General features: G+C 40.6%; 1 protein-coding gene across 3 annotated transcripts in view; it reads right to left on the bottom strand.

Moving 5' to 3' along the window:
- Window positions 1–14849, bottom strand: part of LOC139532092 (neural cell adhesion molecule 2-like) — a 398819-nt gene that overhangs the window by 91144 nt on the left and 292826 nt on the right. For all 3 annotated transcript variants that reach the window (XM_071329230.1, XM_071329227.1, XM_071329228.1), the window contains exons 4-5: window positions 11879–12034; window positions 9602–9739 (exon numbers count right to left, since the gene is read on the bottom strand). In XM_071329230.1, the coding sequence (XP_071185331.1) occupies window positions 9602–9739; window positions 11879–12034 (294 nt within the window). The remainder of the gene's footprint in view (window positions 1–9601; window positions 9740–11878; window positions 12035–14849) is intronic.

Below are 14849 nucleotides of genomic sequence, written 5' to 3'. Positions count from 1 at the left end.
TGATCCCGCTCCAGAGTACAGTCCTCGGTGTAACACTCATTCCTCCAACGATAAACGTGAATCAGACCATCACCCCTGGTGAGACAAAACCGCGACTCGTCAGTGAAGAGCACTTTTTGCCAGTCCTGTTTGGTCCAGCGATGGTGGGTTTGTGCCCATAGGCGACGTTGTTGCCGGTGATGTCTGGTGAGGACCTGCCTTACAACAGGCCTACAAGCCCTCAGTCCAGCCTCTCACAGCCTAATGCGGACAGTCTTAGCACTGATGGAGGGATTGTGCGTTCCTGGTATAACTCGGGCAGTTGTTGTTGCCATCCTGTACCTGTCCCACAGGTGTGATGTTCAGAAGTACCGATCCTGTGCAGGTGTTGTTACACGTGGTCTGCCACTGCGAGGATGATCAGCTGTCCTGTCTCCCTGTAGCGCTGTCTCACAGTACGGATATTGCAATTTATTGCCCTGGTCACATCTGCAGTCCTCATGCCTCCTTGCAGCATGCCTAAGGCACGTTCACACAGATGAGCAGGGACCCTGGGCATCTTTCTTTTGTTGTTGTTGTTTTTTCAGAGTCAGTAGAAAGGCCTCTTTAGTGTCCTAAGTTGTCATAACTGACCTTAATTGCCTACCGTCTGTAAGCTGTTAGTGTCTTAACGACCGTTCCACAGGTGCATGTTCATTAACTGTTTATGGTTCATTGAACAAGCATGGGAAACGGAGTTTAAACCCTTTACAATGAAGATCTGTGAAGTTATTTGGAATATTTTGCAAATTATCTTTGAAAGACATGAAAAAGGGACATTTCTTTTTTTGCTGAGTTTATAACAATTTAGAAAGTAATATTTCATGATCAAACGCTTTGGATAAATCTAAAAAGATACCAAGAGCATATTCATTGTTGCTAAGGGCTTTAACGATTTTATCCACAAGTTTCAAAAGAGGCATATCTGTGGAGTACTTTTATGAAAACCATATTGGTGCTCATATGGAATATAGAATACCGTGTTGATTTAAATGTTTCAACATTCTCTTACACACAATTTTTTGTAGGATTTTAGAAAAACATGATAGTACTAATACTGGGCGAAAATGTGTAAAATATCTTGGATCCACATATTTATAGAGGGGGATAACTTTGACCATTTTCTTATCTTTAGGAACAATACCAGTTTGCATAGATTTGGTGAAGATATATGTTACAGGGTCAGTGATCGAGGAAGACACTGATTTCACCAAAGAGACACCAATCTCATCATGACCTGCTGCTGATATCTACCAATTACCTCCATCACCTCCATTACATCAGAAGGATCAAACTGAACCAGAGAAAGGAAATGTCCCTTAATGTAATCCAAGGGATTTCCATCAGTTTTCTCTTTTTGGGGGGACTGAGAGGAACCCACATTCACAAGAAAGTTATTTAATTGACATTAAATAACATCAGGATCACTATAGGTCTTATTTACAACATTACATTAAGATGGAATAGTTACAGATCCCTTTATTTTATTCAACAGTCGATTGATGATTTTCGAAGTTGATTTTATAGGATTTAAGGATTCTTGGAATTTTTTGGTAAAATATCTTAAGTAGGCGAGTAAATTTGTTTATATACTTTTTGTAATTTGCAGAATTCAGGGGAGAGGGATTTGTGAGAAACTTTTTATACAAATTGTTTGTTTTTTTTTTAGGAATTTTTGAGACCGGTTGTAAACCAAGGTTTCCAGAATCATTCTGCTGCTCTTTTCGCGGTTTAATTAACTAAGGGAAAGCAGTGGTGAAAAACAGAGTTGAAAGATGTAAGAAAAGTCTGGTGAGCAGACTCTACATCAACCTGATTAAAAAAAAATCCCAGGAAAAATAATCCATTAACATCTTAAAGCGCTCACAATTACTTTAGTTAAATACACACATTTGTGAGCGACCGGTTCAAATCAGTCTCAGGTAGCAACATTTTAAATTGTGTTTCTTTACATTGGATAAAAGTAGAAACTCAAGAGCTACAAAATGGTATATCATACACTACAGTTGAGGAACAATGGGAAAGTAATTATGCTTTGAAAGTTGAAAATGCCCTTTGAATGTTTTGGTACTACTACTGGAGAGCCCTTATTTGTCTACACCCATTCAGCATCGTTCACACCTTCTTAAGCTTTAGCCTCACCCATCTCTTTAAAGGTTGATCCGAGTATTCTGTACTAACAGCAGCAGTCAAACACCCAATCTAACTTTCCTAGCTACTTCCAGACACAAATTAGAGAACAGCTCATTGAACATTACTCGCCCTAGCAGAGCTGGTTAGGCTGTTATGTTATCCATAGCGTTGGTGACTGCAACTGTGCTGTCAGATTGTCCGTCCGTAAATTCAGAGCGTTTCGCTCTCAGAGCATTCAGAGTGCACACTGGATGCTCTGACCGATGAGTAGGGTTGATCCGAACGTTCTGACCTCACAAGGGCAGTCAAGTACCCAAACTAACTGGCTAACATTGGCTAGCTTGCTAGATACTTCCAGACAAATGAGAGAACACCCCACTCTGACCATTTTAATCGACCTAGCAGAGCTGGTTAGGCTGTTTTCATGTCATCCAGAGCGTTGGTGACTAACTGTGCTGCTGGCAACAATTTCATTACGCTTTTTTGCAGATGTTTACTGACACCGGCCATATTCAACGGTGGTTGAGTGTTTGTAAATTCATCAGTTATTCTGCGCTATGGCACTCTCAGACAAGAGTGCTCTGAAATCGGAGTAGATGGCCAGATTGAATTTATGAATGCACTCGAAATGGTTACTTGATTTGTTAAGACGTTATTTGTAAACAATTAACCATAATCCCAACTCATGACGTTACTACCCTGCATAAATCTGCAGGTAGCTAACCAACCTGGTTCAATGTTAGCTAGCTAACATTAGGCTATAGCTAGCCAAACAAATGGCTCTGATATACGAATAATAAGATCATACACGTAACATTAGCTAGCGAGCCAGCTAACGTTAGCTAGCTAGCTAACAGCATGCTTTATTTTGAAATGAAACCACTTTCTGTCAAAGTTAGAAGTGTGTAATATCTGAAAATGTAGCTAGCTAGACTATCTTACCCATATACATAATTCATGGTTGGACACGTGTCAGATGCAATGGCTGCCCTTAGTTTGAAAATGTATTCCGGAGACAGGTGTTTTCTCCATCTCCTTAGCTATCATACTCTAATTCCACTGATTTCAAAACTCGGTCCTCCAGAAAGTGGAGAGCAACACTTATGCAGTTTTACAACACAATACTGACATTATGAGCAGCTCAAATAGACAGAAGCATGCTATATGGCAGACCAATCGAAACTCATCTCTCAGCATGTCCAGCCCACTCATTATCTCAGCCAATCATGGCTAGTGGCAAGGTTGCTCCCTTTTCTGTGGCTAAACCAACTAGGTTCGTAATTTAACAATTTGATTCATATTTACAGATGGCATACAAGTTTGTTATTAAGGCACATGAAAGTGCACATGTTTGAGAAGACATTTCTGCCCCAAAAAAAAGGCATTTTGAAAAGTGAAGTAGTGACCCGCGACATACGCCTAGTTTCCTGAAACGGGTCACATTTAATTAATGCTATTAATCATTCTCGACTGTTCATTTCCAGCTGCCAAAGAGAAGTGGAAAATTGGAAAGTGGTCAGAAATGTCAGTATGAATCATACCTGTATTAGCCACGTTATTCAAAGAATTTGTAAAAGCATTATCAATAAGGGTGGCAGATGAACTGGTCACTCTTGTGGGCTTTTGGATGAGGGAATACAGATAGCTGGAGTATAAAGTATATATATTTTTTAATCTGATGTCAGTGAGTGGTTCTCACTTTTAAATACATTTATGTTGTAATCACCCAATAGAAAACAAATTATCTTCATTATTAATCAAATCCAAGGATACCAATGTGTTAATCAGGTGGACAATAGATGCATCCAATTACCACTTTTTTACCACCTAAAAATGAACAGGAGGGAATTTCTATGAAAAGAGATTCAACATCAATGTTATCAGATGTAAGTGCGAGGTCCTCTCTTACAAAGAATTGAAAACTTTTATGAACAAAAATGGACACTTCTTCTTCAACTCTTGATGTTCTACGGTGGTGAACATTATTATAAAGGAGACATGTCATAAAGCATGGTTGTCTCTTCAGTCAACCATGTTTCTGAAAGGGCAACAATGGAAAGTTCATGACTGAGTGAAGACATAATGATCAAGATAGTCATGATTTTTAGGAAGACTGCAAACGTTCAAAGGAAAGGTAGAAAATAAAATAGTATTGGAATTAGATAAACTGCTATACAAGTTGTTAAATTGCTTAACATTATAGTAATCACAAGTGATAGACTTATTTCTGGTAAATTTCAAGAAATTTGAATCTTAATCAACACAATCATGATATTTATAATTCACTTCATTAATATCTAATAAGTTAAAGACCATGTTATCATGGTTGATATCCTGACCAACTAAGAGAGATACAGTCAGATTCATCCACAGAGTGGAACGGAAAGATAGAATTGCATGCCTCACATGTCCAATACAACCATACATGTGTGTTAGTTTTATCAATAGGGGTGCACTTCCTATGGAATACACATTGACACAGTCCATGTCTGAAGTCTTCAGTGGTGTTATGACATTTAGAGCAATGTGTGTTTTTGGTACTGAGGTTAGAAGACACACATGAACAAAGTAGATTCAATATGTTTATGTACAGTATATGTGGGTGTGTGTGTGTCAAATCAGAGGACTATAGTGGAGTCACTTGCCATAGGCCTACGAGAGGGGGGTGAACGACCTGCTGATCATACTTCAGGTATGCGATGTTGCCTTTGTTTGTTCTTCACTTATTCGTGACAGCAGTCCCTTTGTTTTGAGGCGTACCTTTTTGGAGAAGTCTTCATTGATTTTGGTTCCATTCAGGCACTTGGCTCTCCACCTTGTCTTTGAACCTGAGTAATTTCACCACTACAGACCGGGGCCGTCCATCGGGGAAGAAAATGCCATTCCTATGCGCCCTCTCCATCTCGATTCGTTTAGGGTCCAGTTTGACTTGATCTGCCAGGAGTTTCTTGGCCTTGACTTTGGTTTCATGCCAAGTTGCAGTCTTTACGTCCTCAATTCCATCGATTTAAAATGTTATTGTGACTCGATTGGTTTTCGAGGTAGTCTCCTTTGTAAGAGTTCTTGTGTTCAAGTGTTTTTGGGAAAATTGCAGCATTTTTCTATCTAGTATTAGCCAGGCTACAAGTTTGTTGTGAGCTAAAATAAGTTCGTACTCAACTCCACACTCTGCCTCCCAAAAACAAGCTCTGCCAGTGAAATGGCAAGCACACACAAGCAACACAGACTTGATCACACATGCACCAGTATGATAAACAGAGAGAAGGCGGAGGACTTACTCACTGCATGGAGCCTGGCTTCACTTACTAAACGAGCAGGAGATAACCAACTTACAAGTTAGTGCTGTGGATACAAGTAGTATCCAGGGCAGTAAGCCAAAATACCGGTTGAAGATGCTTGGGAGAGATAGTGGTAGGAGCATTCGCTTACCCACGGAATGAGCAGCGTGAACGTGCTGTTGTTGGAGATCTGATCTCCTAGTCGTCTTGACTACTTTCTTACCAAAAGTTAAAAGAGTGTTGATAGGGGACAGAAATAATAGGTCAGACCATCAAATATTTGATATACACATAACTCTTACAGAATTTCCGCGAGGGTGAGGATATGGACATTTTAAATAAACCAAGACAGAAAATGTATTACTTGCATTTTTCTACATAACATAGGTACAGCAGATCACCTTATTGTATGGGCCACTTGTAAATGTGCATTTAGAGGCCATGCAATTCAATAATCATATTTAAAACAAGAACAATTTAGGTCAAAAGAGTTCCTCCTAAAAAAGGAAATAGAGGAACTAACAGTACAGCTAGATAGCAATAAAAACTAACAGAGGCAAAGAATAAGTTTGAGGAAAAACAAAAAGAAATGGAGGAACTTATTCAAGAAAGATCAAGTGTAATATATATATATATTTTTTTTTTAAAGTGAACTAGATGGAATATGGAAAAAAATTTACCCAATATATTTTTAATCTTCATAGGAACATAGAAATGAATGTATGGAATCAAATTTTTCTCCAAAATATCGCAATTTTTAAAACAAGCAATATAAAGCTGGTTGCAATTTCAATTTAATGCAACAGAAAAGACAGAACAAATATTGAACAAATATTAGTATATTATTACTCAATATAATAATACACTTTTTTATATTTAAAAGTTAGGGGTTCTCTAAACCAGCTTCATGAGGTAGTCACCCGGAATGCATTTCATTTAACAGGTGAGCCTTGTTAAGTCAATTTGTTGAATATCTTTCCTTCTTAATGCATTTGAGTCAATCAGTTGTGTTGTGACAAGGTAGGGTGGTATATAGAAGATAGCCCTTTTTGGTAAAAGACCAAGTCCATATTATGGCAAGAACAGCTCAAATGAGCAAAGAGAAACAACAGTCCATCATTACTTTAAGACATGAAGGTCAGTCAATGTGGAACATTTCAAGAACTTTGAAAGTTTCTTCAAGTGCAGTCGCAAAAACCATCAAGTGCTATGATGAAACTGGCTCTCATGAGGACCGCCACAGGAAAGGAAGACCCAGAGTTACCTCTGCTGCAGAGGATAAGTTCATTAGAGTTACCAGCCTCAGAAATTGCAGTCCAAACAAATGCTTCACAGAGTTCAAGCAACAGACACATCTCAACATCAACTGTTCAGAGGAGACTGCATGAATCAGGCCTTCATGGTCAAATTGCTGCAGAGAAACCACTACTAAAGGACATCAATATTAAGAAGAAACTTGCCTTGGCCAAGAAACAATGGACATTAGAGCAATGGACATTAGACCGGTGGAAATCAGTCCTTTGGTCTGATGAGTACAAATTTGAAATTTTTGGTTCCAACCGCCATGTCTTTGTGAGAAGCAGAGTGGGTAAACGGATGATCTCCGCATGTGTGGTTCCCACCGTGAAGCATGGAGGGGGTGGTGTGATGTGTGGGGGTGCTTTAATTTAGAATTTATTTAGAATTATAGAATTTATTTAGAATTAAAGGCACACTTAACCAGCATGGCTACCACAGCATTCTGCAGCGATACGCCATCCCATCTGCTTTTGCGCTTAGTGGGACTAACATTTGTTTTTCAACAGGACAATGACCCAACACACATCCAGGCAGGGTAAGAGCTATTTTACCAAGGAGAGGGATAGAGTGCTGCATCAGATGACCTAGCCTTCACAATCACCCGACCTCAACCCAATTGAGATGGTTTGGGATGAGTTGGACCGCAGAGTGAAGGAAAAGCAGCCAACAAGTGCTTAGCATATGTGGAAACTCCTTCAAGACTATTGGAAAACATTCCAGGTGAAGCTGGTTGAGAGAATGCCAAGATTGTGCAAAGCTGTCATCAAGGCAAAGGATGGCTACTTTGAAGAATCTCAAATATAAAATATATTTTGAGTTGTTAAACACTTTTTTGGTTACTGCATGATTCCACGTGTTATTTCATAGTTTTGATGTCTTCAATATTATTCTACAATGCAGAAAATAGTAAAAATAAAGAAAAACCCTTGAATGAGTAGGTGTGTCCAAATGTTTGACTGGTATATGGGGGATTGGAAATTATGCAGACAATTACACTGATAGAATCCACAATGTATCTGCAATATTAAAGCTGATCTCCCCCTAAAAAATTATTAAAAAATAATACTAAATAAATCAGTTGATGACTCTTTTCAAATCCAATCTATTTTCCACGTCAGAATAAGTTGAAAAATTACATTGAACAATGTTGATTCAACCAGTTTGTGCCCAGTGGGTTACTTCAGAGTTTTTCCTTATCTCAGTCGGACACACTCTATAGTGATGGCTGCAGCATCCGTAGCCGGATGGCGGGTGCCATGTTGCCGGGTGGATAATAGGATTCACCTCATTGAGCAAGCTTATTGGATCTTCCTCACAACTATAAGTGGTGCTCTAAATTGAACGCAATCCGTGTTTTTTTCCCCCACCGAGTGCGTTTATTACATTAGGTGGGAAGAGCAAGATAGCCGAGACAATATTGTGGGCGCTCATGCATAACCGGTGCTTATAGCTCGCGAGAGATCACATTTCAATCACTCCCGAAACACTCTCAGGTGGCTTGCATTCCTGGCTTCACTGGGGCCTTCCTGAGGACACATTAGAGAATGAAAATGACAACCTTTTGCTTTTTGGGCTACAAAGCCCCGAGCTGGCGCTAATTGAAATCTTCAATCACAGAAATAGTGCGACTATAGAGGAAGTCAAAGGAGCGGTGGCAGCAGCTCCTTTGATCATTAAGTAGCTCTTATAATGAGCCTGTCTAGATCGGTGAGTCTGTTCTTCCTCTCAAACTAAGCCGATCTGAGGTGAATGCTCAGTTCTTATGTTCAACACAGCACAATTTAGTGACTCTACAGTTCTAACTGCTGGAGTCACTGCCTTTGTAGCAGTGGTGGTTCAAAACTACACTTGCGTGATGAGTAACCTTGCTTGAGACCTGATGGACAGCTTCAAACCCTTGTCCATCACACTTCCAAAATGGCTCATAATAATGTTTGGAACAGAACAAAGGGAATGGCATCAAACACAAGGAAACCATGTGTTTGACGTGTTTGATACCATTGCACTAATTCTGCTCAAGCCATTACCACGAGCCCATTCTCCCCAATTAAGGTGCCCCCAACCTCCTGTGACCTACACAATTAGCAAGATTAATTCTGAATCAATGACTCGATTCTTACACACCGGGTATGATTATTTTCGTATCAATAACTCAAAAGAGAACCTGAATTGAATCAGATTAGAGAAAAATACATTTTCCATCACTATTGACAATTTAATCCCTGCCACCGGAGACAGAAGTTCCTTCTTTGTGTGAGACCAAGTGTCTCTGGACCGATAAGCGTTTCATTTTGCCCGTGGTCCTGGGGTGCGATTGTTTGGGAGCTGGCAACCCTGTACCTGTGTCAGTGCTGTGACTGTGGAGTGTAGGAGGGGAGAATGATTCTGTCTCACTAGGTGACTCTATTTTCACCCTGAGAGGAGCAACAATTCTGTATGCCACTGATCGATACACCCCAGTGCCTGGCCTAAGAGAGCCTTTACACTGTGACTCCGTAAGGGGCTTCTCATCCTTAACATCACTGCTGTATGGCTGCTATTGTAGAAGGGACCACTGTATATGGTTGGATAGGCTTTTGATATGTATAAAACGAGAGCAGGTAGCCGTACTGTATGCTACGCTAGTCTTCATAAGTCTGCTCTGAGATCAGGCCCAGCTGCTAAAGTTAGAGAAATATGTCTGGGTAGGGTTTTAATGATTCTGATTTGTTTAGCTTTGTTCCTTCAGAGAACCAAAGTTACATATATAACTGAACGTTTTGGTTATGATAGTCAAGGGGAGATATGATATGCTAGCTAGATGGCTAACTCTTCGTTCACCACTGCATATGAATGGATAGGTATTAGCTATAGTGGACTCTATAGCTTCTCACCATTCACCACCAGCTCGATGTCGACAAAGTTGATCTCGCCGCGGGCCTCCACTCGCGCCTCACAGCGGTACACGCCCTCGTCCGCCTTGGTCACCTTGTGGATCTGCAGGTTGTTGTTGGGCAGCACCTGGAACCTGCCTTCAGGGGGAGGGTATAGAGAGAGCGATACAGAGTGACAAAGGGAGTGATAGAGAGGGATAGACAGAGAAAACGGGGCAAGAATAGAGGGATAGAGCATGAGAAAGATAGAAAGAAAGAAAGAAAGAAGGGTGGAGAGAGAGGGGTAGAGAGAGAGTTAGAAAGAGACGTGAAATAAGGAAAGAAATATACAAGGAAAATGATAGAAAGGAAAAATAGTGAAAGGAAGTACCATGACTCCAATCACACACTTGCTATCAAATAATATTTTCAGAAACCTTTATCACTTTTAGCTTTTTAAAATAAAGTTAGCTAAGCGAAGTGAGATAAATACTTAAGCAATTAGGTCTGCAGTTTACAAAAAGTTTCCCATCCTTCTTAATTGTTGTCACTGGCAGATAAGTGATAACCCTATCTCTCTCTGTCGAGCGCAAAGATATTTAAAACCTTGTCCCGTAATTAGCGTGGATTTTTTTTTTTAAACACCGCTATCTCTACCTTTAATCATTACTGCACGGCAAGGGGAGATAGTGCGTCGAAGGGAAGGGCCTTTGAATTTCAATTAGAAAACCTGACTACTTTCAAAGGATTCAAACAAATCATTTGCCTAATCAGCCTAGGAAGTCTGTCTATGTGATGGGTGAATGAGAGGGAAGGTGTGGGAGGAAAAGTAATGATGGGGTGACAGAGTATTGGTAAACAAGTCTGAACCTGCAAATTAACTTCTGTCCATCATGCACAAGCCATGGATGTGTTCCCAATAGTCGAAGATACATTTCATTCCTTCTCTTTTCTTTCTCAGCCCCAAGATGCGTTCCAATAATCTAAGATACATTACTTTCCCTCTCCTATCCTTCTAGGCCATAGGATGTGTTTCAATCTAAGACACTGTTCTTTCCTTATCCTTTCCTCCTTAGTTACAGGATGTGTTCCCAATAGTATACGACACCTTTGTTTCCTTTCCTTTTAGGAGCAATGATCTGAAATAACGAATTTAATGAAGAAAAATAAAAGTAGAGAAATATGGTGGAATGATTTCCTGTGCTGTCACTTACAGTATCAGTGTTCAAGACAGACGGAATATCCACTTCATATCCCCACATACTGTATGTCAACAACATAAGCACACAAAAAATAAGTGAAGAAATAATACAAAATAAAGAAAGAAAAAATAAATAATGTGGAATAATATCCTGTACTGTGACTTTTCAGCAGCCATGAGAGAAGGAAGTGGAAAGATCTTCTCTCCACAGATCTCAACAACATGGGAACAAAACAAAATAAATAAAAAGTAGAAAGACATATGGAGGAATAATATTCTGTTCTTTCACTATTCAGTAGACATGAAGGAAGGAAGATACAAAAGGAAGAAAGGATGATTCACACAGATCTCAACAGCATGGCAGCGAGCATCGGACCACCAAATGACATTTGCATCCTCTACCCTCCATCTTCTAGGCAGGCTCGTTAACATGTTTTATTGTCCAACAATATGTTTAATGAAATCACATGCTGTGGCTTTTATTGCTAGAACTTGCTATTTATAACGTCAAACCCCTGACAGAATCTGGGGAATACATTTTTCATAAGTAGTTTGTTTAAATAGGTTACATCCCAAATGACACCCTTTTCACAATACAGTGCACTGCATATGAACAGGGACCATAGGTCTCTTGTCAAAAGTAGTGCACTACATAGGGAATAGGGTGCAATTTGGGAAACACCCATGTTCTACAGTAAGCGCATTTATTAAACGGATATGTCTCAAAATGGTGTGTGAAGCAATCTGACATGTAAACTGAATTCATTTGATGTTACATTTTTTGATGCGCTAGCAAACCCGTTAATTGGCTTCTGATATCAATGATAATGTAATTATCAGCTGCTTCATTAAAAGCAGACTGTAAAAATACCATCAAAGAGTGGGCCCATAAAAAAAACATCCAATGACATGTTCACATGAAAACATCACTTGATTTCTTTATGGTCTGTACTGCTCAATATATGACTTTTCATGAGTAAAGTTATGTTGCTGTTATGGTAGCTACAGTAAGCACGTCGCAAAGTTAGGCATTTTAACAAGCAAATAAGGTTTATCAACAGAGGCAGCATGTATCAAATGACCATAAGCAGACTTACTGTAGTGCTCCTCTGTGATCTCCATGCTCCTGAAGCCCATTTGGTAGAACCAAGAGACTGCGGGTGCCGGCGAGGCGATGACATCACACACGACCTCTGCCGCCTCGTCGTGACGGAACTCCTGGGGGGACCTCACGTCGCGGAACGTCAGCTTCTCTGTCACATAGGAAATGAGGTAACAGGAACTGAAGACACATTAGAGATGTCTTTCCAAGAGAGTTTATTTTACAATATATTCACACAAGTATACCATTTAGAATGCATGGCCAATACATCACCTCATTCTAAGTAGTATGCAAGTGTGGACTTTGGAACAAAACCCAAGTAACGTGTATTGATTGAGGGAAACCCTGCAGTGGAGTAGAGAGTAAACTCCATTCGATAGAACAAACTGTTTTACATATTGTTTATGATTCTACACCACTGAGACAACTCGGATTCTCTGTGCTCTAAAATAGTCCCATAAACTTTCCCACAGCATATTGAATGAATCCTCCCACCCCGAAAGTTCTGTTTGTAATCAAATGATTGATTCAACTTGTGTCGGTCTAAAGCTGCGGCACCTGTCTGACAAGCCCTGGCAGAGGGTTGATAGATTACACCTGGGGAAAGCTGACTTGGGACCTGCATTTCTCTTCTCTTAAAAAAACTCCACCACCCTCTCAGAACCCGTAGTGCTGGCTAGTGTCGTCAACTTATCACACGGCGTGTGTGTATGGCGTATGGAGAGAAAAAAAAGTGTGCATGCATGCGTGTGTATTTGGCATGTGGAGTTTGACACCGGGTTATCCACTGTGTGGCAAAATGAAAGTGCATAAATCACATGCATGGCCTTATTTATTTCAGTCCCATCCACTCGATCACTCTGCAACCTAGCACATTAGCAGTTTTCAATGTGATTTATGTCAGGCGGCTCTCCAAAACATACTTTTCTTTTCTCTTCGCCGCTCTTTAAAGTGCCTTGCATCCTCCTGACTCTGAATGTGAGATTCAACCCTCCTCATCTGCCCGGTTTCATTCCACGGCACGTTTTAGAACTGTTATTGTAAACATTTTGTTTTTCATTTTCTCAATCCATCGCTTGGTCTCTCTCCTCTCTCTCTGTGTCTCATTCCCTCACCCCCCTCTCTTGTGCTATGACATTCCCTTTAATTCCCTTACCCCCTCTTTCATTCTCTCCCTCTCCTTCTCTCACTACATCTCAAATTCACCCACCCCTCTCTCTCCATTTCTCTCTCTTTTGCGCTCTATTTAATTCCTTCACTCCCGCTTTCTCTCTTCCCCTCACTCCCTCTCATTCCCTCACTCTCCTTACCCCAGTTCTCTCCCTGGGATTCAAACACGTTGTTGTCCCTTGTTCTCCCGCTACTTATTTTCATTTCCTGTCTCCTTTGTCGTTACCCTGCTCGACAAGAAAATCAGTTCGAAAAACAAATCCTCTCGTGTAACAGTCTACCGCTCGCTTGACACCGTCAAATTGGTAACACAGTGAGAATTCCTCTTCCGTCATTTTGCCCACATAGCTGCAAGGGCAACTGTCAAAGTGGGGTGACATGACAATTTTCTTGGAGCTCCCTCAGGTGGGACATCGACTGCCTCCAATGTCTCCTTTCTGAACTGGTTCTCCGTTGGCCGGTGCTCAAAGATAGACTCTGGAAATTCTATACTTGTCAATTACTCAGCAGTGCGGAAAATTATAGTCTTTCATCCGTGAGCTATAATTTGAGTTTGAATATGGATAGCTTTTGTCAGGTTGTGAGTTGTGATGCACGAACACATATGATAATGTCAAGACGTGTGCACGTGTGTGTGGGTGTGTGTTGACGTCTTCTGGAAATGTCAACACTCACAAATGGTAATGTGCAGCACATTTAAAGTGGCCGTTCATTTTCCGTAACATGTGGTGTTTATGTTTATCACAAGAAATCACGTTCGGTATCGCCTCAGATGGGTGCTGGCTACTACTGGCCTGCTCAAGCCCTTTAGGTGACTATCTTCCTGTTACTGCTCATACATACTGAACACACAGAGCTGAACGGTGGCTGACTGATGTTGTCATGGATACAGCTGCCAAGCTGTGGTGCCGCTGTAACGAGGTGTGTGAGAGAGGAGGTAGGGGGACTTGTGGAGAGGGAGAGAAAGGTAAGCACCCTCCAGAGGGGGTGTGCGTACGTGTGTGTGTGCGTGCATGAGAGCGTGTGCATATGTACATACAGTTGAAGTCGGAAGTTTACATACACCTTGGCCAAATACATTTAAACTCAGTTTTTCACAATTCCTGATATTTAATCCTAGTAAAAATTCCCTGGGTTAGGTCAGTTAGGATCACCACTTTATATTAAGAATGTGAAATTTCAGAATAATAGTAGAGAGAATGATTTATTTCAGCATTTATTTATTTATTTCATCACATTCCTAGTGGGTCAGAAGTTTACGTACACTCAATTAGTATTTGGTAGCGTCGCCTTTAAATTGTTTAACTTGGGTCAAACGTTTTGGGGTAGCCTTCCACAATAAGGGGTGAATTTTGACCCATTCCTCCTGACAGAGCTGGCATAACTGAGTCAGGTTTGTAGGCCTCCTTGCTCGCACACACTTTTTCAGTTCTGCCCACAAATGTTCTATAGGATTGAGGTCAGCGCTTTGTGATGGCCACTCCAATACCTTGACTTTGTTGTCCTTAAGCCATTTTGCCACAACTTTGGAAGTATGCTTGGGGTCATTGTCCATTTGGAAGACCCATTTGTGACCAAGCTTTAACTTCCTGACTGACTTGAGATGTTGCTTCAATATATCCACATAATTATTATATCTCATGATGCTATCTATTTTGTGAAGTGCACCAGTCCCTCCTACAGCAAAGCACCCCTACAACATGATGCTGCCACCCCCGTGCTTCACGGTTGGGATGGTGTTCTTCGGCTTGCAAGCCTCCCCCTTTTACCTCCAAACATAACGATATTTATTATTG

Source organism: Salvelinus alpinus, chromosome 10 (assembly GCF_045679555.1).
Source record: "Salvelinus alpinus chromosome 10, SLU_Salpinus.1, whole genome shotgun sequence".
Taxonomy (NCBI): Eukaryota; Metazoa; Chordata; class Actinopteri; order Salmoniformes; family Salmonidae; genus Salvelinus; species Salvelinus alpinus.
The sequence above is the reverse complement of the archived record's forward strand: the minus strand, read 5'-3'. Positions and strand labels throughout refer to the sequence as shown.